General features: G+C 42.9%; 1 protein-coding gene across 1 annotated transcript in view; it reads right to left on the reverse strand.

Moving 5' to 3' along the window:
• The window catches only part of USP7 (ubiquitin specific peptidase 7), a 72896-nt gene extending 49266 nt beyond the window's left edge, over nt 1-23630 (reverse strand). The window contains exon 1 of the mRNA XM_034065644.1: nt 23289-23630. Within this exon, the coding sequence (XP_033921535.1) occupies nt 23289-23370 (82 nt within the window). The 5' untranslated portion in view covers nt 23371-23630. The remainder of the gene's footprint in view (nt 1-23288) is intronic.
• Between the last annotated feature and the right edge of the window lie 633 nt (nt 23631-24263).

Below are 24263 nucleotides of genomic sequence, written 5' to 3' on the forward strand. Positions count from 1 at the left end.
GTTAAAATCTTATTTGCCACTATTTCAGATTCTGTTTGAGAATGGATTGATGCTAACGGTTCACTCCTAAACTCAGTCTAAACTCATGCTGAGCTCTGCTCACACTAGCAGCAGCACAAAGTTAGCAGGAACTCATTAAAATATTTTTCCCTAATTCTGATAGGATATTTTTAACTGTTGAAACACTGTTGATCTGTCCGAGTTCGAATGCAAAAATAATTTCCTACCAGAGAACAATGGATAATGATAGGGATTTTATGCTGCAATAGAATTAAGACATGAGCAGGAAAAAAACAAAACATCTTTTAGCCTTATACCTTAAACAGAACAGCTGGCATATGTAACAATACACACTTACATAATGCAACATTTTATATTGCTGTCAAAGGTGCAAAACCTTTCACTGCCTAAGTATGCAACAAGCATTCAGTTACTGAGCTAGAGAAACTGCAATGGGAACATCAGAGTCCTCATACCTAACCTCTAACACCTTCAACATTTCTTGTTAACTTCAATAATGTCTTCCTTTACCACTGAAGATTTGCTAACACTGACCTTGTTTTCCTTATGCTTTCTGCTGTGCAGAGAAATGGACAGATCCATAAAGCGGGTTCACAGGAATCTGACTTGCTGGTTACAGGTAGCTAGTAGTTCTAAGGATAGGCTTTTGTGAGAAGAAAAAGCAACCAGATCAGATTGAGGAGAGTAACTTCAAAAACTGTTACACCATTGTGATAAAGCAAGCAAGCAGAATTAATGATATTTCCTTCTCATTTGACAATACAAACAAGCTTAAATCCAGACTTCTTTGCTGAATAGTAAAATAGCCCAAATATACTCACAAGAAATTATTCCTTTTAGGATAACTATGCAACTACAAAACCTGTTTTAAAGGTGACTATTATAGCAAATCAGCATGAAAACACAAGCCAAATCATCTGCATACTGAATCTGGTAGACCTATGGCAAATCCACAGCAATGTAAAACTCTCTGTGGGTACACAGACAGTGGTGACCCGTGCCATGCCATGCCATGTGATGCACACAGTGCTCAGTTGGGATGGACAGCTGGAAGATCTTGGCACTTCCAAAGCAGTCTCTGACTAAACTGTTCTTGAAGGAGTGCTTCCATAAAGAACTACTATGGGCTCTAACTAGCACAGTGCACTGGATAATTAACATAAAAGAAGAAACATACTATTTATAAAGGAGAACTGTCAATAAAGCTTGCAGTGTATGCTGCTTCAGCTTCATATAACACACAAACAGGTTAAGAATGAGGACAGAGAAAACAGACCAGATATATTCACTTCTGAGAAAAGGTAACTAAAAGGGGTGCGGGTTACAGGATACACCAGACAAATACCCTGAATAACACGGAGGTGGGAGATGGGGAAAACAACCAATCAATCAATAAAAACCCCACCAGAGAACAACATTACTACCTCAAATACACAAGGCATTACATTAAATTGACAGAATGGGAATTTAAAGGACACAAAATGCTTTTTCATGCTCCACCTGAAACTTCTGAAAGCTGTGAAAACATTGTGTCTAAAGATGCTGTGCAGGCCAAGACACCTCCCCAGCTCCCTCTGGCTCAAAGGCAGCATCAGTGGTGCAAAACAGGAGGTCCATCCAGAAAGCACAGTACGCAGGTCTGACACCAGACAACAAAGGAAGACCTGGCACGCTGAAGGGAACAGGAATGGGGAGGGACACTGCTACAGGGCACCCTCCCAGGTCCCCACCCCATGGCTTTGGGATTGCCCGATTCATGGATGGTGTCTCTACATTTCGAAATGCAGCCACACTTTTCAAACCACCAGACACCACTAGTATTTACAACAGCCCAGCCAGGAGTGCCACAGTCTAACTATGCTATACAAAATAACTCTTCGTTTTCAACCTGCCCTCTGATGTTACACTCCATATTCTCCAGGTCTTACACTGCTTCTGTTTCACTTTCTTCTGCCACTTGTGCTTTCCAGACTTCAGCACACCTTCCCTCACTTATCCAGAGGGACACCTCCTAGCATATGTAGTCCTTAGTCCTACAGTGCTCCTTTGATAACTTTTACGATCTTTATTTTCCTTGTTGTAACTTTATTTCTCCTATACCTTTTTTAAAATAATGGAGGAGGAAAGCAAGGCTGTTAGCCAGGCTGCACTCAGTGTTCAAGATGCAGAAGCACAGTCACACAATGAACTTACACAAAGCATGCATTATTCCCAGTTTGCTTCTAAAGGCAAAGCAATGAATGAAAGAAGAATCCATCAGGAGCAGTGAAAAGGCAAGGAGGAAGCCTGGCCAGGCCCAGACACCCTTAGGGGGAAGAGAGCAGAGAGGGGAGCTCACCATATTCCCCTGCCCTAACATTTAACATAAGCATATGCTACAGACAGACCTCAAGAGGCAACCCACCAGGTTAAACGATTTTTGCTCAATCCAGAATGGCTAACCTCATGCAAATATACAGGATTTTTCCATAAGCAGCTTTTTAACATTCACACTGGAAAACCTGTTACCAGCTAACGTTAAAAAGAAAAAAAACAAAAAACCAAGATTCCTGATAACACAGTTTTGTGCTACAAAATTTACTGCAGAAACACCACACACCTATTCCAGAAATGTTTGGTACTTTGTATTTAAAACGAGTGCACCCAAGCCATGCTTCCCTTCAAGTTGAAGACAGACCCAGTTGGCGAGAAGCACACAGGTGATGTGGGGCAGCGAGTGGAACCACCCCCAGGCTCCCCTCTAGCCCTACACCCACAACGCCAGCTCTGGCTTCACCTCCCAGCCCAGCGCTGGTGCTCCTGACACTTTCCTCCCTGCCAGAGGAACAGCCACTGCACAGTACATCAGCGCAGAGCTGAACTAATCAGCATGGGTCTGCCCAGTACCGATAAGTCCTAACCTCAAGTAAGTGTCACTTTTACACGTTTAGATTAGCTCTGGGCAGAACTACAGCAACAATTAAACCATTCAGAGACTGGTGGTTTGGGGGGGGGGGGGGGTTTGTTAAGTCTAATGTGTACTAATGCATACGTGCAGATTCTGGTAACAGAAAACATCCGCTGTTTCCTCCCAGCGATACCAGGAGCACTGCTGGTAAAATCATTCTTTTCTACTGAAATTGAGTTTTCACTAGGTTTATTAACACACACATTTCAAGTGTAATGGTAAACTATGATTTTAAGAGATTCCTAGTACAAAAAAAAAACACCCAAAATTATACACTTCGGGTTAATTTTACCATTTGTTTTCACTGTAATTAACAAGAACTAATTCAGCTTTCATCTAAAATTAACAACTGTGGAATGAGCAAACCAAAACCATTCCTTTTTCAAATGGGATGTTTTACAATGAGCTGGACAAAAAAAATGCTTTTTCATTCTCTAAAACAGAGCTTTCCATTCTTCACCAGTTTCCCAAATTCCTGAGAATAAAAACCTGTCCCAGAAGGTTTTGAGGTTGTTACTTCATAAGCTCAATTCTCCAGCCTCACCTGTTAGCACTGTTCCACACTGCACAAAAACCTCTCTGAGCCAAAGAGGACAAGCAGAGAAGGACTGTACCTGGAAGCAGTGCCCAGCCAGGACAGTGGGCTCCGTGACGATGCCTCAGGGAGCTGGGGATGTAGAGTGATTTACCCCATCCTGCTCCCATTTGGCACAGGAAGCCTCTTCCCTACGTCACAAGTGTCCCCATTTGGGCCAGTCTCCACAAAGATTTTGAGGCCTGGACACTCCTGAGAAACCACAGCCATTAAGTTACTGGCCAGCCTCAATTCCCTGAATCATCTGCCAGGTGGCTACTCTCCCTTCTACTTTGCAGCACAAGCACTACCAATCACTGACATAATTTACAAAGTCTTAGCAGAGGAATGAACCAAGAGACTTCCTCAGCCTTTACAACAGAACCATTAGGTCCCAAAGCAGTTCAGGCTTTCTTCAGCCTTCACCTTCAGATCAGATCTAACTTATTTTCCCTTCCCATTCTGACAGCAACCTTTCTACCCCTCAGATGCTAATGCAAGAAAATTACAACTTAGGCTCTGAGGAAGAGCTTACTATTGTTGTAAAATGTTGTGAAGATCAGCTTCTCTACTGCTTTGAAGGTGTAAGTTACTGTACTGAAAACAGCCAGATGTGAGCAGATGATGAAATTAGCACTAAACTCTGTTAATTATTTAATACTGTCTACATGGAGAACAACTTTTTTCAAACAAATAGCACAGATGAAAAATGGCTTTATATAGAAAACACAGAATCTCAGGCTTTAGCTTCCATCATTTACCAAGGAATTCTTGAAAGAATGCAGAATGGGAATTTTGTAATTCTCAGTTAAGCTCCACTAACAACTTTATCACTCTTTGGTCAGCAGTTTTAAGTCACTTTTTTCCTTTTTTTTTGTTTAATAAAAACAAAAGAAAATTTCTAAGAAGTGACAAGGAAAAAAAAATAAACCCTCCACCAACCTTTTTGTGTTTAACTATTATCTACTGTTAAATAGCCAGCCAGTTGTTCTGGTGCCAAAAAGGCTGCCATGGAACCATACAGCCATGGAACCATACAGCAAAGTCCACATATTGGCTAAGAAAACGCAATCAGAAATGAATCATAGAATCAAGCAGGTTGGAAAATACCTTTAAAACTATAAAGTCCAACCATTACCCCAGCACTGCCAACTCCACCACTAAAACCCCTTCTCCAGTCTAAGCAACCCCAGTTTCCTCAGACATTCCTCATCAGACTTGTGTTCCAGACCCTTCACCAAAGAAAACAATATACATCCAAACAAGGGCACAACCATACCCACACTTTGAGCCTAAATCCAAATACAAATGCACTGAAATCAATGAGGCAAAGCAGCTACTTCATCCTCTTCCACATCAGTTGAGTACAGCTAAATACAGATCTCCAAAATAAAGCTACTTGGAATACAAACAAAAATAATAAGAAAAAATACAACCTACTGATAAATACTGGAACACCTGTACAGCAGCAATCATTTTTACAACTGTTCTTTATCACAGACAGAGCTTGGGCCATGTACATCATACGGTAAGATTTGCAGCTGCAAACTTCAAAACCATGTGGTTTATGCAAATCGTGCAAACAACTATTTTAGAAACATGAATTGAGACACATATTCAAGAAATAAGATCCTGCACGTATATAATTTAGATTTTGTCTTGCAGTGCAACCAAGTGGCTGAAGGGTGGAGCAATGATGCTCCCAATGAAGTTTATTTTAGATGCTGGGGCTCTCACGTATTTCAGCACTCTCATTAATGGCCTGATGTGTCACCACCCCAAGTAAACACCCAAATTACTTCTTCTATGAAAAGGGAGACCAAAGTTGTCCAAAATTCTCCCTTCTTCAGAAAGGCAGTCACCTTATACATGACAGCAGTTATAACTAGTATATTTCTGTGAAAAACATATTCTGAAGAGGAAAGTTGTACTTCACTACTTACACGTTTGCTGTGTACAGACTTGTACTCTCTTATTATATATCACATTTTATTTTTTTGTTTCATAAGCCAAATGCTCAGACAGTATCTCAATAGCTTTTTGGTAGACTATTCTTAGAGGATAAAAGCAACAAACCAAACTTGAAAATGTGTTTTGCAACAGCTGACTACTCTGCATCACTCAGTGAATTCCATCTTATGCTCTGCAGAAGACCCTAATTCTACAAATACATACCCAATCTTAATATCCTGCTCTTTCTGGCAAATCTTCCCCAATTACTTCTACTTTCGCCCCACTGCTAGCACCACTCATCTGAAGCAAATTTTGAGGACTTTCAAAATTAATTACTGCCTTCCTGCTTTGCTGGAAGCTGTTATAAACATCACCAAATTAAGCTGTATCTCTGATTCCCTACTCTATTGATGATGAATGATTCTTCCTTTGTCTCAGGAAAACCTTAAGTCCATTAAGTTTTCTCCCCACCCTATATTTTTCTCTTCAATAATGCAGCATCTGTGGATTGTGTCATCATCAGCCACTACACACACACAGAGCTGGGACAGAAATCCTTACTACCCAATACTTCTTTTGCTCTAGCTAGTCCATTTACATGCTCTCAGTGTTTTGAGTATACTGGAGCACGTAAGAGCAGATTTTTTTGTCAAGCCTCCTCACTACTGGATCCTCATCTCATTTCCTGTCTTTTTCTTCAACTACTTTTCCATGCTAACAGTTATTGGAGGGGATGAGCATGAGACAGTGCATGGCAGTTGATCACAGAGAAGAGAAAAACATCCAAACATAGAGGTATACCACAAGCTATCTTACTAGTATGCAACTCCTTTGTGCTTCCTCAGCTCCAGACCTTTTCCACCAAAAATCTTGCTTAAGAAACAAAAGTACAAACAAACAAATAATCATAAGTATCTGCAACCAGAGTGCATTATTTGAAGGTTTCTCATCTAAAAGTCCCTGTTTTATTTAATACCTAAAACTGACAGAATTGAAGCAGAGCCCAAATTTAATTGTGATTATAGCCACGTCTGACCCAATCCTGAAATGAACTCCAGATGTTAACTGGTCAAAGTCAGAATAAGACCAGAATTTAAGAATTACTAGAGACAGTAATAATTTCACTGCAACTGTTACTTATGTAGGAATACCTTTCTCCTTCTGAAAGGGGCAAACTTCCAGAAGAAAAGAGACATGCTATACCTTTACAATAAAGAATAATAAGAGGTATAAAAGCCAACAAACCCAAAGACAAACCAGACTGGGACTGAAAAGAGAATAGTTATTTTGCTGATGCTTAGCAGAGAGAAGAAGCTGCAGTCAGGGACACAGCATGCAGACTAGAAAAAGAACTGAACCAACTCTTTGATACAATATTCAGTTATTTCACCTACAAAACGCAGGTGCCTACAAGTAAATGGCAATGTGTTATGTTTATCAGGGTGGTAACACAACACTGGCATACTGTTAACAGCTAAGCTATACAAAAGGAAATTTATCTGTGCACGTGTAACAGGAGAGTCTTTACCTGTTTAAGCTTGTTCACAAGCCCCATCAGATACAATATACTGTCTAGATTTTTACCTAGCAGATATTCTATGCCCCCATTACATCCTTTGACCATAAAAATGTTAAAATAAATAAACACGCACGTTTTGCTTTGCTCTAATTCATACGGCCAAATCCAGGTATTTTCATGTCCCTGTGGATGTTTTACTCTTGATGCATTTTCAGCACACTTTTTAAGATCAAAGAAACCCCACAAGACCAAAGAGACCAAGAGAGAGAAGGGGTAGGGTGAGCAGATGTCTGTCTCACTTTGGCTTGGACATATGGGTAAACAAGAGACTCCATTAAACATCCAGATGATAATCTGTGGGATGCTAGAGATCTCTGGGAACTTCTATCAGGCTGTAGGATCTCCCCATACTCCTCAAGGCAATGGCCTGGGACTTAACCCATGTGCATGGCAAGAGAAAGGAGGCCCATCGCAGGGACTGAACTGCACACACAGCACAAGTATCACACCCACTGCTGCTGGGTTGCACAAACCAAGCCAAAAGCCATGTTCCTTCACTGTATAAGCCACTGCAAATGCTACCCTCTCTTCTTTGAAAATTATAATATTTGCTTCAAAGTGTTGAGACAGAACGAATGATCCCAGAACAAAGAGAAACACCTCCAAATGTATCTTACAGGCATCAAGTTCTGGCTTTTACTATGATTCTGCCATCATACTTGCCTAATTGATGCAGTGTTCACAAAGTTGGGGCAGGGGAGAGGAATTATTTCCATTATTTTCTGCAAATGCTATTAGCAACCAACTCCATCAATTCCACAAGCTAACCGAAAGGCTATAAATGTAAGAATTAATGGCAACAGTGCCTATTCCTTATCACTTAATATAATCCAGCATTCTTGATGTCTGAGCGCACTTCAAGTCTCTGCAACCTTCACTCTCTGGCACAGCAATTCTGAACTGTACAGGGAACATCCACTTGAATGCTGAGCTCCAGCTACCAGGAAAAAGGAAAGATTATTCCAGATCCACCAGTAAATGAACCTCTTATCCATCTGCACACATGTAAACTAAAACTCAAGACACTGGTGCCCACAGCGCTCCATCAGGATTATGGCATCCCCCCACAGCTGAAGTTAAGAACCTGCACTAAGTTACAAACTCCTGTTACATGATAGCATTGCCTGTGCTGCACTAATTACATGTTACAACTACTGCTCCTGAGATAGTTTTATAGTTTTGTATTTTATTTTAAATATTTTTATTTATTTATATTTTTCCTATTTATTTTTAATGGACAAATATTAAATATTTTTAGAAGAATGGCATTTTGACCATTAAAAAAGCCTGCTGGGCTGCACAGTGTACTGGTGCTCTTTAAACTTTTTACAGTGATCACCTGCATTTCAATACAGCTCCAACAATTTAACTCTGATCCTTACATTTAATTATTGTTGCTTGAAAAACACATCTGAAAGAACTGGTGGAGCTCTGTGAAAATGAGAAGGTATTTCTCACCACTACAGCTGGCACATCTAGAAGTATTTGTATTTTCTCCTAAATCATACAACACAGCAAGTAGTAGAACAATCTGGGTAGGCCAAACCCCACATTATTCAGGCATGCCAGGTATCAAACTACCATTAAAATATCATTAAAATAGCTTTTGCTACTGATGACTATCACAAGGACAGTCCAAATTTCTCTGCAGACCCAGGAGGCAGCTGCCTACATTCAACCATGACACAAGTTACAGAGTTCAGTGAGTGACTTTACATGGGAGAGAAATATGGTAGGGGGAGGAAAGCACTCCATCTCTCAGAAAATTCTTGCCCATCTCAATCAGCTATACTGCTATCTCTTGAATGTAAGCTGAACTTCTGAAGTTAACATAAGCCTGTGTTATCGACCTGAGCGCTGCCACCATTCCTTGCCTGGCAGGCAGTTAATATACCATCTTCTCCCTGGCTGCAAGGGAAAAGCAACAGATACCCCTCTCCAGCCGCTCCTCTGCTCAAGTTCAAAGGCAACCAAAACCTTCTCAGCTGCCCACTTCTCCAGGTGCCCTGCTGAACCAGACCAGTAGGTAGGGCAAAATTATTCTTTTGGAAGTAGTAACCTATTTTCAAAGCTTATTCTCCCAAGGCACTTCTCCCTCTACCTCTGGTGCAACCTCACCTAGGAAAAACAGGGGCATACCAGCTAGTTTCTGCCATCCCCCCAAGTCACCCACTAGGAGGTTGCTCCCAAGGAAAGAGTGCTGCCAGTAACAAGACACATCCCCACTGGAGAAGCAGTTTCCATCTTGCTAAATTAATTAATAACCCCTCCCCAGATTTGAGAGCATGATGTAGAAATCAAAAATGCAACACTACCACCAAGAATGGCTTTATAATACTGAGAGTTTAATGAGCTTCTCATAGCATGCAGCTGTCCATATTTAGGGTAGAAATGATCTATAAATCAGTCAAGAATTCCGCTTACTTAAAAAGGAATTCTTGCTTCAGAAAACACAAATATCTCTATTTACAAAGCTGCATCCTGCCAAAATTTCAAATACTTTCACTGTACACCTTTCCTTTGATTTAACAAAGCATGCATCTGAGGTGGTTTACTGTGCATGTCAAGGTATATTAAAAATGAAAGATCAAAAATTAACATTAGCCCAGTTAATCTCTGCCAGTATTCTCCTCCAGCTACACTAACTAGATCCTGTCTAGCATTAAGCCAGTCAGTACTGAGCCAGTTTTATATTCTTCAGTCTCATCTGTGAACATGATTCTAACAGCAATATGTACACTTGACGTTGAATTTAAAATTATCAAAATTTCATGCATCATCTCTTGCAAATTTCCCACATTAGGAGGCAGACTAACTCAGAAAACTCTTTTAACAGACTTGCTAAAACCTTGTATGATCCAACCACATTCCAGAAAACAGTGGCTCCTGTTAAATTAGGACCATGACACTGGCAAGAGAGCTTGGCTGACAGAGCAGCTGCAATAAGCACCAACTTCAGGTCTGAATGTGACCTGGAAATTTTTATTACTGTGCTGAAAATATCAGAAGAAAAGCTATTTTGGACAGGAAAGTTAACCCCTCCACACACCCCCAAACACATTTAATTATGATTTGAGGTAACTGAGATTTTAATAGGTACATAAATCAGAAAATAGTAACCCACTTATTGCAGGTGAGAAATAAGGAAAGCTTCAGATATATCTTCAAGTTGGAAAATGCAAGAGACTACATTCTCAGCTACAAGGAATACCCTTGTGGTTAAAAAAAAAAGCAACAAAAGTGAAGACATCCAGAAGCAGACCTGCAATGGGAGCAAGTTCATCCCCAGAAGTGGTCTGCAGCTGAATGGCATTCAGTTTTTACAATGGTAAAACCTGGTGCTCTGTAAGCTTGAATTTGATATTCATCCTCAGAACTCTGCTATAGCCCTGTCCTCTAATTCAGCTCTTGGGGGAGACAGACCCAAGTGTCAAATAAATGGTCTTGGTAAAGTTTAAAAAACATTAAGAACTTAGAGGAGTTATTAATGGCTTCAGAGTTTCTTCTCCCTCCTGCCTCCTCAGCTAAGCTGACCCACTTGTTCGCAGGGCCAAACAATAAAGCAGACCAGTGAACTGAGCTAGGTTAAAAATAAACCCAAAATAAGGAAGTTACTTTAAATTCAAATACCTTCATTCATCTTGTTTACCACGTGCTCCCATGCAATGATGTCAGTGCAAGTGAGGAGGCAATAGGGAGGTGCAAAGGTCAAAAAAAATCCTGCTCTAGAAGACACCTCTTCTCTGTAGCAGTGTTAAGAGTTAAATACACATAATCTCTACTCCTGGCTCCCAGGAGCATACAAAAGTCATATGATATAACGAAGTCTGGTGCCCAGACCAAAATCCAGGACCTTCCCTGCAGTTTGTGCTCAATTCTGGGTTAGACTCCCTTTTCTGCAAGCACTATTCTCAGCTGATTGCTGCACAGCACAGCCACCTGGCACAACAGTCCAGAGACATTCCTTGGATGTGGGAGACATCTGATGCCCCTTACTACAGGGCTCTAGCATGCACCCTGTGCCAAATGCAGGTGGGCTTCCACTACACAAATTTAAGCAAAAACCAGGTAATAATAATATTATTATTTAATAAAATGGGTTGTGAAGATGTGCTCTCTGTTGCATTCAGTGCTACCAGTATAACTTTACTAGCAAAAGCATGTGTTCATACATTCGGACATAAGGCATTATGAAGGCTCTTATGCTCATGTTTCGGGCTTATAAAAGGTGGAAGCAAGGACAGGTGGCCCGGGAAGAATACAGGGCTGTTGTCCAGGAAGCTAGGGACCAGGTTAGGAAAGCTAAGGCCCAGTTAGAATTAAACTTGGCTAGGGATGTTAAAGATAACAGGAAGGGATTCTATAGGTACACTGCGAATAAAAGACAGACTAGGGACAATGTGGGCCCTCTCCAGAAGCTATCAGGAGAATTGGCTACCCTGGATTTGGAGGAGGCTGAGGTTCTTAATGATTCTTTGCCTTGGCGTTCACTGGCAAATGTTCCAACCACAACGCCCAAGTCTTTGAAGGTAGACATACGGACTGTGAGGATGAAGACCTTAGGCCCACTGTAGGAGAGGACCTGGTTCAAGACCATGTTAAGAACCTAAACGTGCACAAGTCCCTGGGACCTGATAAAACCCATCCGTGAGTCCTGAAGGAGCTGACAAATGAAGTTGCAAAGCCACTGGCCATCATATTTAAAAATTATGGCAGTCAGGTGAAGTTCCCGATGACTGGAGAAAGGGAAATATAACCCCCATTTTCAAGAAGGGGAAAATGGATGACCCAGGGAATTACAGACCACTCAGTCTCACCTCTGTGCCTGTCAAAATCTTGGAGCAGATTCTCCTGGAAGGCATGCTAGGGCACATGGAAAACATCAAGGTGGTTGATGACAGCCAGCATAGCTTCACTAAGGGGAAATCCTGCTTGAACAAATCAGTGGCCTTCTATGATGGGGCTACAGAACTGATGAACAGGGGTGGAGCAGCTGATGTCACCTATCTGGACTTGTGCAGTGTTCAACACTGTCCCACACAACATCCTTGTCTCTAAATTGGAGAAATATCAATTTGATGGGTAGACCACTCAGTGGATAAAGAACTGGCTGGATGGCTGCACACAGAGTTGTGGTCAATGGCTCAATATCCAGTTGGAGACCAGTAACAAGTAGTGTCCCTCAGGGATTGGTGTTGGGACCGGTCTTGTTCAACGTCTTTGTCAGTGACATGGACAGTGGGATTGAGTGCATCCTCAGCAAATTTGCCTATGAGATCAAGCTGTATGGTTTGGTTGATACACTGCAGGGAAGGAATGCCATCCAGAGGGACCTTGACACACTTGTGATGTGGGCTGATGCCAACCTTATGGAGTTTAACCATGCCAAGTGCAAGGTCCTACACCTGAGTTAGAGCAATCCCAGGCACAGCTACAGGTTGGGCAGAGAAGAGATTCAGAGCAGCCCTGCAGAGAAGGACTTGGGGCTGCTGGCTGACAAAAAACTGAACATGAGCCTTCTTCAGTGTGCACTCACAGCCCAGAAAGCCAACCGTATCCTGGGCTGCATGAAAAGAAGCATGACCAGCAGGTCAAAGGAGGTGATCCTGCCCCTCTGCTATGCTCTCGTGAGACCTCACTTGGAGTATTGTGTGCAGTTCTGGTGTCCTCAACATAGAAAGGATATGGTACTGTTAGAACAAGTCCAGAGGAGGGCCACGAGGATGATAAGGGGACTGAAGCACCTCCCGTATGAAGACAGGCTGAGAAAGTTGGGTCTGTTCAGCCTGGAGAAGAGAAGGCTGCATGGAGACCTCATAGCAGCCTTCCAGTGTCTGAAGGAGGCCTATAGGGATGCTGGGACTCTTCATTAGGGACTGTAGTGACAGGACAAGGGGTAACGGGTTAAAACTTAAACAGCAGAGGTTTAGATTGGATATAAGGAGGAAGTTCTTTACTGTAAGGGTGGTGAGGCACTGGAATGGGTTGCCCAAGGAAGTTGTGAATCCTTCACCGTTGGTGGTGTTCAAGGCCAGGTTGGACAGAGCCTTGGGTGACATGGTTTAGTGCAAGGTGTCCCTGCCCATGGCAGGGGGGAGGGGGTGGAACTGGATGATCTTAAGGTTCTTTCCAGCCCTAACTATTGTATGATTCTATGATTCAGACCCTGACTATGCTGTATTTCAAGCAACCAAGAACTTTTCTTGGATTTTACTTCAGTTTTGTTCTTCTAAGGTGCCACAAAGTATCTAGATTTTGATTCATCCTTTATTATTAGTCTGCAGTACGAATTTATACAAACACTTCTGCAGCATGCATAATTCTTAAGGCAGCTAGCAGATAAACGTACTGAAGAGAGCCACCTGAGGCACTGGTCTCTCGCTGCATTAATGTTAACATCTCTCAGTTCATTATACTGAAGGCTGCTAAAAGGTCTTAAAGAATTAGTTAGAATGTTTTCTTAATCCAGCAAGGGAGGTCACCAACCAATAAAGTGTTTTTATCCCAAGTTTAAAAGTCTGGAGACTGATACTGCAATTCCACACACATTTCTTCATGGCAATGCCAACACACCCAGTCCCCAGGCTCAATTCACACCTCTAAAAACCTCCTCTTTGCTAGAGCCAGCTCAGCAATTTGTTCAGCTGCAGGGACTGGAGAATCCACTGGTTACACTATGCAACTCCATGCAAGGCTGAGGGGATAGAACAAAGTCATGGCTGATCAGGCTGCTTATGAATGGGCTACTGGCACAGGTGAAATGATATCCATTTTGTGCAACCTCCTGATTAGTTTTCCACTTAATCTGTGCTATTATCAAGAGCAAGAGGGTGTGTTTCCCCCACAGAGCTCTACTGGTAAGCAAAGCAGCTGCACAGCTTTCTCTCCTTTAAAGGGAAGGCCCAAGGATCTTTTCCAGTAAGGTCCCTATCCTTTCCACACCAACCCTCTTACTTTGGATGATATACTTCAGGGCACAGGCTACGAGCCAAAGCATGAGCCCAAGGCACAAAACGGGTTAAGAAAAACAAGACAAATCTGCTGAGAATATCTTAAAATCAATATAGGACAGAAGCAATACACCTGAAGAATCAATTATAAAATCCTATGGTTAAACTTTTAGAGTAAGTTACTTTAAAAATTATTAGCAAGTTTTGATTTCTAGCACATTTTAGTTTGATTTTGCTGCTGCTTATTTTTAATTCCTCATCTGTAAGGACACCTTAAGAAGGAAAAACAAACTAACCCTGAACAACAGAACTCATGCTTATGGTTACTACCTTCATGGCATGATGGAGATACTGCAAAGCATTACACTAGTTTTTAAGAAGACTGTTTTTCTGACGAATGGCTGAAGTCCAAGAAATATCTGAAACAGTCAGACTGAAACAGACGAGATAAAAACCACAGAGGAAGAATGCAACAAGGGAAAGGAAAGCAGAACAAAATTGTGAAGCATCACTACTGTAGTTGCTACTAACAAGGAGGGGTTTGCATGTGGCTTGTGACCCTCTGTTTAATTCATGTAATTTACAGAACACACTTGTGTCCAAACTTGTAATAGTATCTACTATTCTCCAGAAATCAGGTTCACCTCTCAATAGTATTAAGCAACCAGTAGATAACCAGGTGAAAAATTCTCCAGGTCAGTTCCTTGCTATTCCCAAAGAAGAAAATCTAACTATCCTTAACTTCACTTAATGAACAATAAAAGAGGGTTTACACAGCTTCTGCTTTAGCACATTTCCGTTTTAAAACAAAAGTACACCTCACTGTCTTAGGACTTGAAGTCTGTAAACCCATGCAACAGCATCTGAGTGTCCAGTCAGGTAACATCTGTAACAGAAGCAAACCAAGCATTTATCTAAATGGAATAGTTAAAACATACTGTGAAGGTAAACTTGTGTCTAAAAATTGTACCTCATTATGGTTACCAGAAATATTTTGGTGATACACAAGGCTTAAGTATTTCACAACTACTGTAAAGAAACAGCAATGGGTTGCCTGCATCTGGAGTGCTGCTGGGCTTTACAAGCAGGAAGGGAGAATGTGAGTTCTTCCCCACCTCCAAATGAAATGATCTCTATTACTGAAAAAAACCCCAAAGATGATGCAGAAACCACCATGATCCAGTACTAGGATTGTCAACCCCACCTTGATTGCCTAAAACAAAATGTACAAGGTGGGGGTGGGAAGGGGGAAGGCAAAATCTGAAACTGACTGCTCCCAAAACACCTTTTAATGCCTTCATTCTTTTCCAGTAGCCAGAGATCATCAAGATACAAAAAAAAAAAAAAAAAGCAACAGGTTACTGTCCAAAAACTGTACAGTGCTAAAGAAACACAATTCAACACAGACACTCCTCTAGTCATACAGGGGCTGGGGCAGCCTAGCAGAACCAGATCAGTAATAGTCCCTTCACAACTGATGGCTAAAATAATGATGAATGAAAATACAGATCCCAGACACAGAGTGGTCATCCTTTCTGATCTTAAGACCTGCAAATGACAACATTTGTATCACCACAAGCCACAATCCCACTGTTGCTGCCACCACCATGTCTAGCACAGCAGAACCACAGAATATGTGCAAGTTTAAAACACCTACTCAAAAGTCCTCATCTACCCAGAGATAAGGGCTGATCTGCACAGTGAAACAACAGAAGGGGGTGGCATACCTGCCCCAACACATGCAGTGTGGTTTCTTCCTCAGCTGGGGGTCCCCAGCCTGCAGAGCATCCCCAAGCTGCTGCTGGGTCCCACTGCAGGCATGGGCAACCATCCATGCGATGCTCCAGAGTGCATACAGGCACCATATGGCACAGGCTTGAAACTGACATCCACAACTTATCCTGTACCTTCATGGCTCAGAATCAAGTTTTACACCAAACATTTCCTACCTAGTCATAGCATGTGTTCATCTTATACTGGGAAAGTTTGTTCTTAAAAATTCAATTTCACTTTTCTTAAATACCGTTTATATTAACTTATTTATTAACTTATTTACTGCAGATGTAGTCTGTACATTCATAATTCACAGATTAGCCATTTTATAAGTTAAGTGTACACCCTGATATGTTTAACAGTAAGCATATTAATCTAAATGGATTTGGAATTTGAAACCTTTGCAAAGTTTTAATAGGTGTTTGCACCCTCATACTTTTATCAAAATCTCCATCAAAGTTCTGCCAAACAGTACCAGTGATGTTAGAAAATAACTCACCAAAACATATGAAATACATGGGAGGGAAAAATCTTTATTGTGTAACACACAACCATTCCCTTTTTTAAACAGAGCTCAACAGAAATTCATCCAATGGTTGTACACCATCACATTTAGAGTCCTAAACCAGAATCTTCCTTAGATCTTAACAAAAACACATATGCACAGCTGGAGATGCCATAGCTTTTAAGAACATCCTTGCAGTTGCACTATGTGAGAGCACCAAATGATCAAACTTAGAGCTACGGTGAACACCAATGATACTCCTACACATCCATTCCTACTCATACTAGGAAAAAAGAAATTATGAAAATCACTGTAAGAATTTTCACATGTTTCTGCTTTTAAACATAAAATTCTACTGGAGTGAATTCAATCCCTTAATATACAAAATATAAAGCTCCAAATTCTGCTTTCCAGCACTTTTATGATGTTTCATATCATAGAGGTGTAACTACTAAAAAACCTTCATCACATATGCAAGAATAATCTGAGATACCAGTGTTTTCTCTTCCCAATTTAAATAGGATGCTCCTGATACATCTTCTCTGAGTAGCACCATTCCAGAGGTTACTTTACAGCTACAGCCAGGAAGAACTGTAGGTTTGCAAGCACTCAATATCCTGTTCTCCCAAGATGTTTGATGCTGAAAAGCACAATGGTTTTGTTTAAATCTTCACTATTGAATGGAACAGGAATTACTTATTTCAGTAACGTTTAAAACAGCAAATTAAAATCACGAAGTGAGATATGCTATCTTGATTACATAATAGAACTTTAGTTATAGCAAAATTTACCATTTAGTTTTAATCTCCATATTTTTAAGATCTTTTGTTTAACAAATCTGCAAATGCCGCTACACTGAATAATCAAGCCATGGCATTCCAGATGCATAATAAGTCTAACATAAAACACTGCAAATATGGCTTTATATTCTGAAAAGAGTCCCAAAGATTCCTAGGCACTACAGTGAAAAACTAAAAGCATCTTCCCCAAACTGCAAATATTCAGTACAGTTTCAGCATTTTCAAAAGTCCATCTACTAATTTCCAGAAGCTTAATTACTTCTATTTGACAAAATAACAGCTTTCTAGGGAAACTACACAAATACAAGTCAGAATAAAACACTACTTCCAAGCTGACCATTCTTCATTTTGCTGGCAAGTGATTCAAACTCCATTCAGTCTCTAAACTTACAGAGCTTGTTTTACTACAAGCAGTAAGCCAGGCTGAAGAGAAAAAAACGGTTTAGCAGAAATATTAAGATGTGTTAAGTCTAAGCCTGCAACAATACACACAGATACATTATGCTAGGTGCACTCTTCCTCTTTTTGCTAGTGTAGCAAATGAAAACATTGAAACTATTGGAGCAAAATACATTCTATTTTAAGTGACCAATGAAAAAAAGTTTCAAAAAACAGCACTGCATATTTGATGACTTGACAGATAAGACAGCCAGTCTCCAGCCCCCACTCTATTTGCCAAGACACTTTGTAATAATTGCTAATACATATACTTATATACATATGATTTGAGAGGAAAAGCACACTTGCTATTTCTAACACTTTGTGTTGCAAACTACTCAATATTTTGCTCCTTCACAGAAAACATTCTCCAGCTACAAAATACAAAGTTAAATTAAAGCAACTGATCTGAACACCTGAAAGCACAAACTTAAGCAAACAATGCTCTATTTTAAATTTATTATCATTTAAGAAAAATTGGACACTTTGCAAGCTTTAAACCAGTTCATTTTCACCCTTACCCCAAATATCAAATGATGTCATGCAAGATGTACTGGTTAAACTGGTTTAACCGCTACAGGCTGGATGCAGGGTTGAGATTTTCTTGTGATAAATTAATTCTGCAGCAATTAAACTGATTCAGCTAGTCTCAAACAACTATCTCCATCTGCTTTTTGAAAGTTTGGGCTTGTATTTCTTTTACACACTCCCCCTTGATACTTATGTAGTACAGCTACCTAGTAATGACAGGGAGCAGTTTAACTTCTCTTCTGAATACTGGAGTGGAGTAAGGAAATCTGTTTTGTATAGGTCATCCTCAATAGTGTGCCATCTAAATTTCCCTCTGAATTTTCCACTTCTCCTTCATAGAAAGTTTACTAAATCTGACAACCGATTCAGTACCCAGTTTATAAAGAACTAGCAGAAGAAACTCTGGACACCGTTACCACTCTTTAAAAAGTCACTAATGCTGCTTTCTCAATTGGTGTGAAGCAGCTACATCAGAATAATGCAATACACATCTTTTCCCAAGGCCAAACATACTGTTTCCAGAGGTAGTAAACATGATCATTACCAAGAATAAGAGGCCAGGCCTGGTCCTTCTCTCTAGGTATAATATCAGAATTAACTTAATTTTGCTTGCTGACTGCTGCATCAGCATTTTTATCTCCCCTCACTTGAGCATCATCCTTTTCATGGAAAATGTCAAGGCTGGCGAGAGGAAGGGGCAGGAAGAACATACAAACGAGCAGATACCCATGGCTGCATGATGAATTCGTCTGCATATTCTCCTCTCAAACATATAACCTCACTTTATCACTGCTTAGCTAGCAGCAACACAGAAGACAGCAAAGGAGCTCAGGGAAAAAAAGAGAGATACAGGTCTTCAGGAGAAAGGCATGGAAGCAGGCAAAAAAGAAATGAACACTGTTATACATGCAAATGATATTAAATTGGCAGGAATTGAGACTATTAATGAGGATAAAACATGAGAGGGAAGTAAGCATTCAGAAGAGAGGCAAAAAAAAAAAAAAAAAAACCCAAAAAAATTCTGTACTTGAGACCAGTATCACACAGTGGATCAGAAAACTAGTAAAATCTAGTAGTAAGCAAAACCGGACTGAAAAGCAAGCAACACAGACTTCCAATTACACGAGTACTGCAAAAAAGTGCAATTTTACACTCTTCACATACATGCATGCACAGAGCCATGTAGATTACTTTTTTTTCTTTAGCATTCTTTATAAATACCTCGCATAATTTCACCTGGCATTCAAACCTGAAACTTAAATTGTCCTAACTAGCATAAAATTTGGAAGACAGCAGTGCCTGAGAGGCTGCAGAGGTGACACAAAGAGAACACAAGTGTGCAACCTGAACTACCAGTCACCACATATTCACGGACTGTGACAGTGTCTCAGTAAGCTTGCACTGGCTACTTTGGAAAATAAGCTTCCATAATGCAAAACACATGTACATACATAACTATGGGCAGAGGCTGGACCTACCAAAAAAGCAGATTCAAACCATAAACAAGGGAAACTTAAAGTTAGTAAGCACAAACGAGACTTTCCATGAAAAAACTTTATGAAATATATAACTGTAGGTTTGTATTAAACCAAGTTGTTTGAAGTTCAGACACATTTGTGAAAGCACTTTACAGAAGCAGCATATAAAAGTATTGGGATTTAGATTCAATTACACTTTACAGAGCAACTCACTAGCAACTAAACAGCCGTAATTCTTTGCCTGATAAAGCAACCTATATACCCTACTTAGAGAAAAACTCGTATTTCTTGCACTAAATTTATTTAGCATGAACTCAAAATTCCTACAGGATCATCTACTAATCACCACCACAAACTGTTAACTTATCTAAAACTCAAGCACCAGCAGCTCACCTGCACATTCTCACTCTGTGGTTTCAGTTCAAAGGCAGCAACAGCAGCCAGAATCACAAGCTTTTATACGACAGTGGATCAGGGCTGCAAACAAAATCCTTAACCAGTGACAGAATTTGGCCAAATAACTGCCAGCATCTGTGCTGCCTCAAGCAGCCCTTCCTGTTCCTTCCCACCCCAATGCCAAACCTTCACCACAACCATACACTAAATGAGGCTGCAGGGTGAACCAAATTAAAACCCTAAACCCCACTTATTGTTTTTAATCTTGAGGACTTCACCTTCACGGAGAGGTGCATCAGCCCAGTGTCTGGTGTGGCACACAAGATGAAAGTAAGCAGCAGCAAACACTGTTTGTCCAACTGTATTAGGAAACACAACCTCCTTCAACACATCCCTTAAATTTAAAGTTTCTCTATGGATCGCTGCTGCTTAGCCTCAGGAAGACTAAAGCTGATTACAACAACATCCACAGGTAACAGAAGACTAAACGCACACAGAGGCGATTTGTAACACCACTGCATTCTGAGGATTGCAAGGAGGTGAGCCTGCATCACACCTAGTTCCACTGAGTGGAGACCTGCCCTTACCAAGGCTGTCATTGCTTCTTTCCTTCATGATGCAGAGATTATTTTTTCCTTCTAAAGCGAATCTCTTCCTCCCCCCCTTTATGTCTTATGGCCCTGTCTAGTATTACTATTATTTATACACAGTGTCCATAATGTCATTAAGGAAGAGTAAATTAGTCATAAGGGAAAGGGAAGGGAGAAAAACTGGGATGTGAAAGCAGACACTCAAAATACCACATCTGATTTAATCCTACAGAATTTAATTCCACACTTCTTTTACTACCTATGAAATGGTTATCTTGTTTATCAAAAATCAATCATCTGCTATAGCTGTACACAGAAAAAGTAAACCTGCATCTAACACAAGATCAAGATGTGCATTTTCCACTGCACATTCTTCACATACCTCCTAAATCTAAGGTGATCATTCACTGAAGAATGGCATCCAACACTGTTCCGTGCATGTTAAAATTAAGTTAACTACATGTTATTAAGTATTTTCCTCACTGCTTGAAAGCATCTCTCTCAAAAAAGCACACCCATAAATTAAAATGAACATTGTTTTACACACTAAATGAACATACACCCATGATGTCAACTTTTATTAAAACTCAGCAATAATCTGATCTCTACTATCTTGTGAATTTAACACATTTCTCAAGAAAAATCAAGTACTGCAGGAAAAAAAATCTCCAAAGACTAAACTTTCTTAGTTTTGTTTTTGCATAAATGAAATTGACAGTTCTGTAAACTCTCACCAATTAGCCAGTTTGTAATATCACTGAGACTCAGCTGTGTGTGGCCTAATAGATCTCAGCTAGATTTCCAAGATAACACTGTATTTATTCTCCATGTTGCTATGTTGATATATGCAGAGACTCTTTCCTCACCCCTCCAATGGAGGTGGTGACCTGTGTAAGACTTCCACAACCAAAGGGACTTCTGCCTGTCTGTATTTTGGACTCCTGTATCCCTACTCACAGAGAAAATGCAATCCAGAGACATTCCGAAAACCTTTAAAATGCATAAAAAAAGCTTAGCATTTCACAGTGTGCCGAGCATCTTAGGGCATCAAGCACACAAACATCAAACTAAAACCATTAAATACAGTTAATATTCTAAAGGACTTGAAAAGGGTATTCAGAAAAAGCAGTTTGCTAAGGGCTATCAAACAATCTGCTAGAAAATATAACCCATGAGATGTTAACATTTGTATGCATACAAACAAATATTAGGTACACTTAAAATCACCTCCTTTAATGTTTTTGTCACACCGTATATAAATCCCAGTTTGGAGATTTTTCCAAAACCAGAAACAGTCACTCTGATAGTACATAAGTTTTAGCTATTATTTGATGAAATAGAGATTTATGCTCAAGAAAGCAAAGCTTTATGTAATGACCTTCTAATCTTGAAATGTAATCTCACAGTCACCGTGACAAACTTCCACTGAAACACCTCTGCTCGTCCTGATTTCAATGGTAATTATTAGCAGAAAGATACATTTACTAAGTCGATTGTCATTGTTTCCAAGTAAAATATCTTGCGTTAGCAAATATTTATGTCACTGTTGATTAGAACGGTCGTAACAGAACTGGCATCTTTGCAGCCACACATTATAAACGATATTTAGGTAGTTGGGCGTTTTTGACCTCCAAGTCAAATTCCATCGGTACGAGCAGCATGCTGTGGCTGCCCTTCCTTAGGGAACAAAATCCTGCCATACATTTACCCAAAATAATTTTCACATCGCTGAATCCAGGCGGAAGGTATTGTTCAAAGGGGGGAGGGAGGGTGCGTAAAAATAACAACACAATGCAAAATAAAATGCAAAAGGCACCAGCAGAGACCACACCGGACGGGAGAGGGAACAAGCCTGAAAATGTAGTGCCTCCTTTATGAAACCAGCGCAACTGCATGACGGTGCAGGATCTGGGCCGAGGGCTATGCAGGCGCTACACATGGCCAGCGCTGCCCGCCGACCCCGCGCTAGGCCCGCCCGCAGCCGTTCCTGTAAATAACCCTCAGAGGAGGGTTAATTAAAAATGGCGAGCAGCGTGGCTGCCTGCATACAATGAGCGGTCGGGCCGCGCCGCCCCGCACGGCCCCGGGCAGGGCAGGACTCAAACCCATCGCCGGCAAGAGCGGGGACATCGGGCCGCGTCGGGCTAGGCCCCGCTGCCCACCGTTCACCGCCCGGCAGCCCTCGGGACAGCCGCGCCCCCTTCCCTCGCAGAAGGCGAAACCCTCCCCCGAAATCACAACTACTTTGAGACGAACCCCAAAACCCCCTCATCCCGGCCGTCGGGACCCCCCGGGGCGCGGCTGCCTGTCCCCACCACCCCCCTCCCGGGTTCACCTCCCGACGGGGAGGCTTCCAGCTCCACCAGGCCGAAGGTCCGGGCTCACGGCCGCACGCCTCGCCCCGGGGGCGCGGGGCTCCTTTTGTAGCAGCGCTTCCCCCGCATCCTCCCCCTCCCGCGATGCAAATTCCTGCGGAGCCCCCCCACCCCGAGCCGCCTCCCGCGGCCCCGCACTGCTCCTCACCGCCGCAACTTTCCCCGGCCGAAGTGCCCCGCGCCCCGGGAGGGGGATCCCCGGCTAGCCGCGGGACGGTGAGGGGCGGCCAGTCCGCTCGCAAAGGAGGGAAGGCGAGAGCTCCCCGCGGGGGACGCGGCGCCGGGCGGGGGAGCCCCGGGAACCAGCAAGAGATAGGCGAGAGGGGGGAAACTCTCCTCAGAGTTGAGGGCGCGGGCCCTGCCCGGGCCGGGCTTTACCTTCCATCTCCATGTCCTCGGGCTCGCTCAGCTGCTGCTCCCCGGGCTTCTGGTGCTGCTGCTGCTGCTGATGGTGGTTCATGTCGGGATGGGGCTCGGGATCAGCAGTGGCGGCGGCCTGGGCCTTTCCCACTGGGGGCTGCAGGCCTGTGTCGGGAAGGGAAGGGGCGGAGGAGCGGCGGGGCCTCGGCAGCGACCGGTACTGAGCACCCACCTCGGGGGGCTGCGGCTGGGCTCCGGCGGACAGGGAGCGGGTAGCCGGCGGAGGCAGCGAGACGCGCACGTATTTGCTCGCTATTCGCCCAATCTCGGCGGCGGCACCCGGTCGGGGGAAAGGGGTGGGGAGGAGGGACCGGCCGGGGGTGGCGGCTTCCCCGGGGGGCCGGAGGGGAGGGGACCGGGAGGAGGGGAGGGGGGGACGGGAGACCAGGAGTCAGGGCCCGGCGGCGGCGCCCGGCGCTTCCCCCTCCCCCGGCGAGGTGTCCCCGGCACTGCAAAGTCGGGGAGGCGCCGCGGGGCCCCTCCTCTGCCCTCCCGCCCCCCCCAGCGCCCCGGCACAACCGCTGGCCGACGCCTGGCTCACTGCTCCCGGCCCGCGGGCCGCCCCCGTTGCCTGTGCCCTGGCTCGTTGGTGCCGCTCCGCCGCCGCCAGCGCTCTCTTGTCTCAAAATGGCGGCTGCGGTAAACGCCGTGAAATGTCACATCCGCATGAGGGGCAGCCCAGCGAGCCGGGGAGGGGGAGGCAGCGCCGCGGCCGCCCCGGGAACAGCAGCCGCCGTCGCCGCCGCCACAGGAGGCCGGAGGGGCGGGGCTACAGCGGCCGGGCCCGGGTCCTGGCGTCGCCGCGGCCTCCCCGAAGGCCGCCGCCGCCACCTGTGTGTAGCCCGTGGAGGACAGCCTCGGCTCCGGAGCCCTCCCGACCTCTGCAGCGGAGGCTCGCTCCTGCCGCCGGCCAGGAGCGGGGGCGTCTGCCCC

Source organism: Melopsittacus undulatus, chromosome 8 (genome assembly GCF_012275295.1).
Source record: "Melopsittacus undulatus isolate bMelUnd1 chromosome 8, bMelUnd1.mat.Z, whole genome shotgun sequence".
Lineage (NCBI taxonomy): Eukaryota > Metazoa > Chordata > Aves > Psittaciformes > Psittaculidae > Melopsittacus > Melopsittacus undulatus.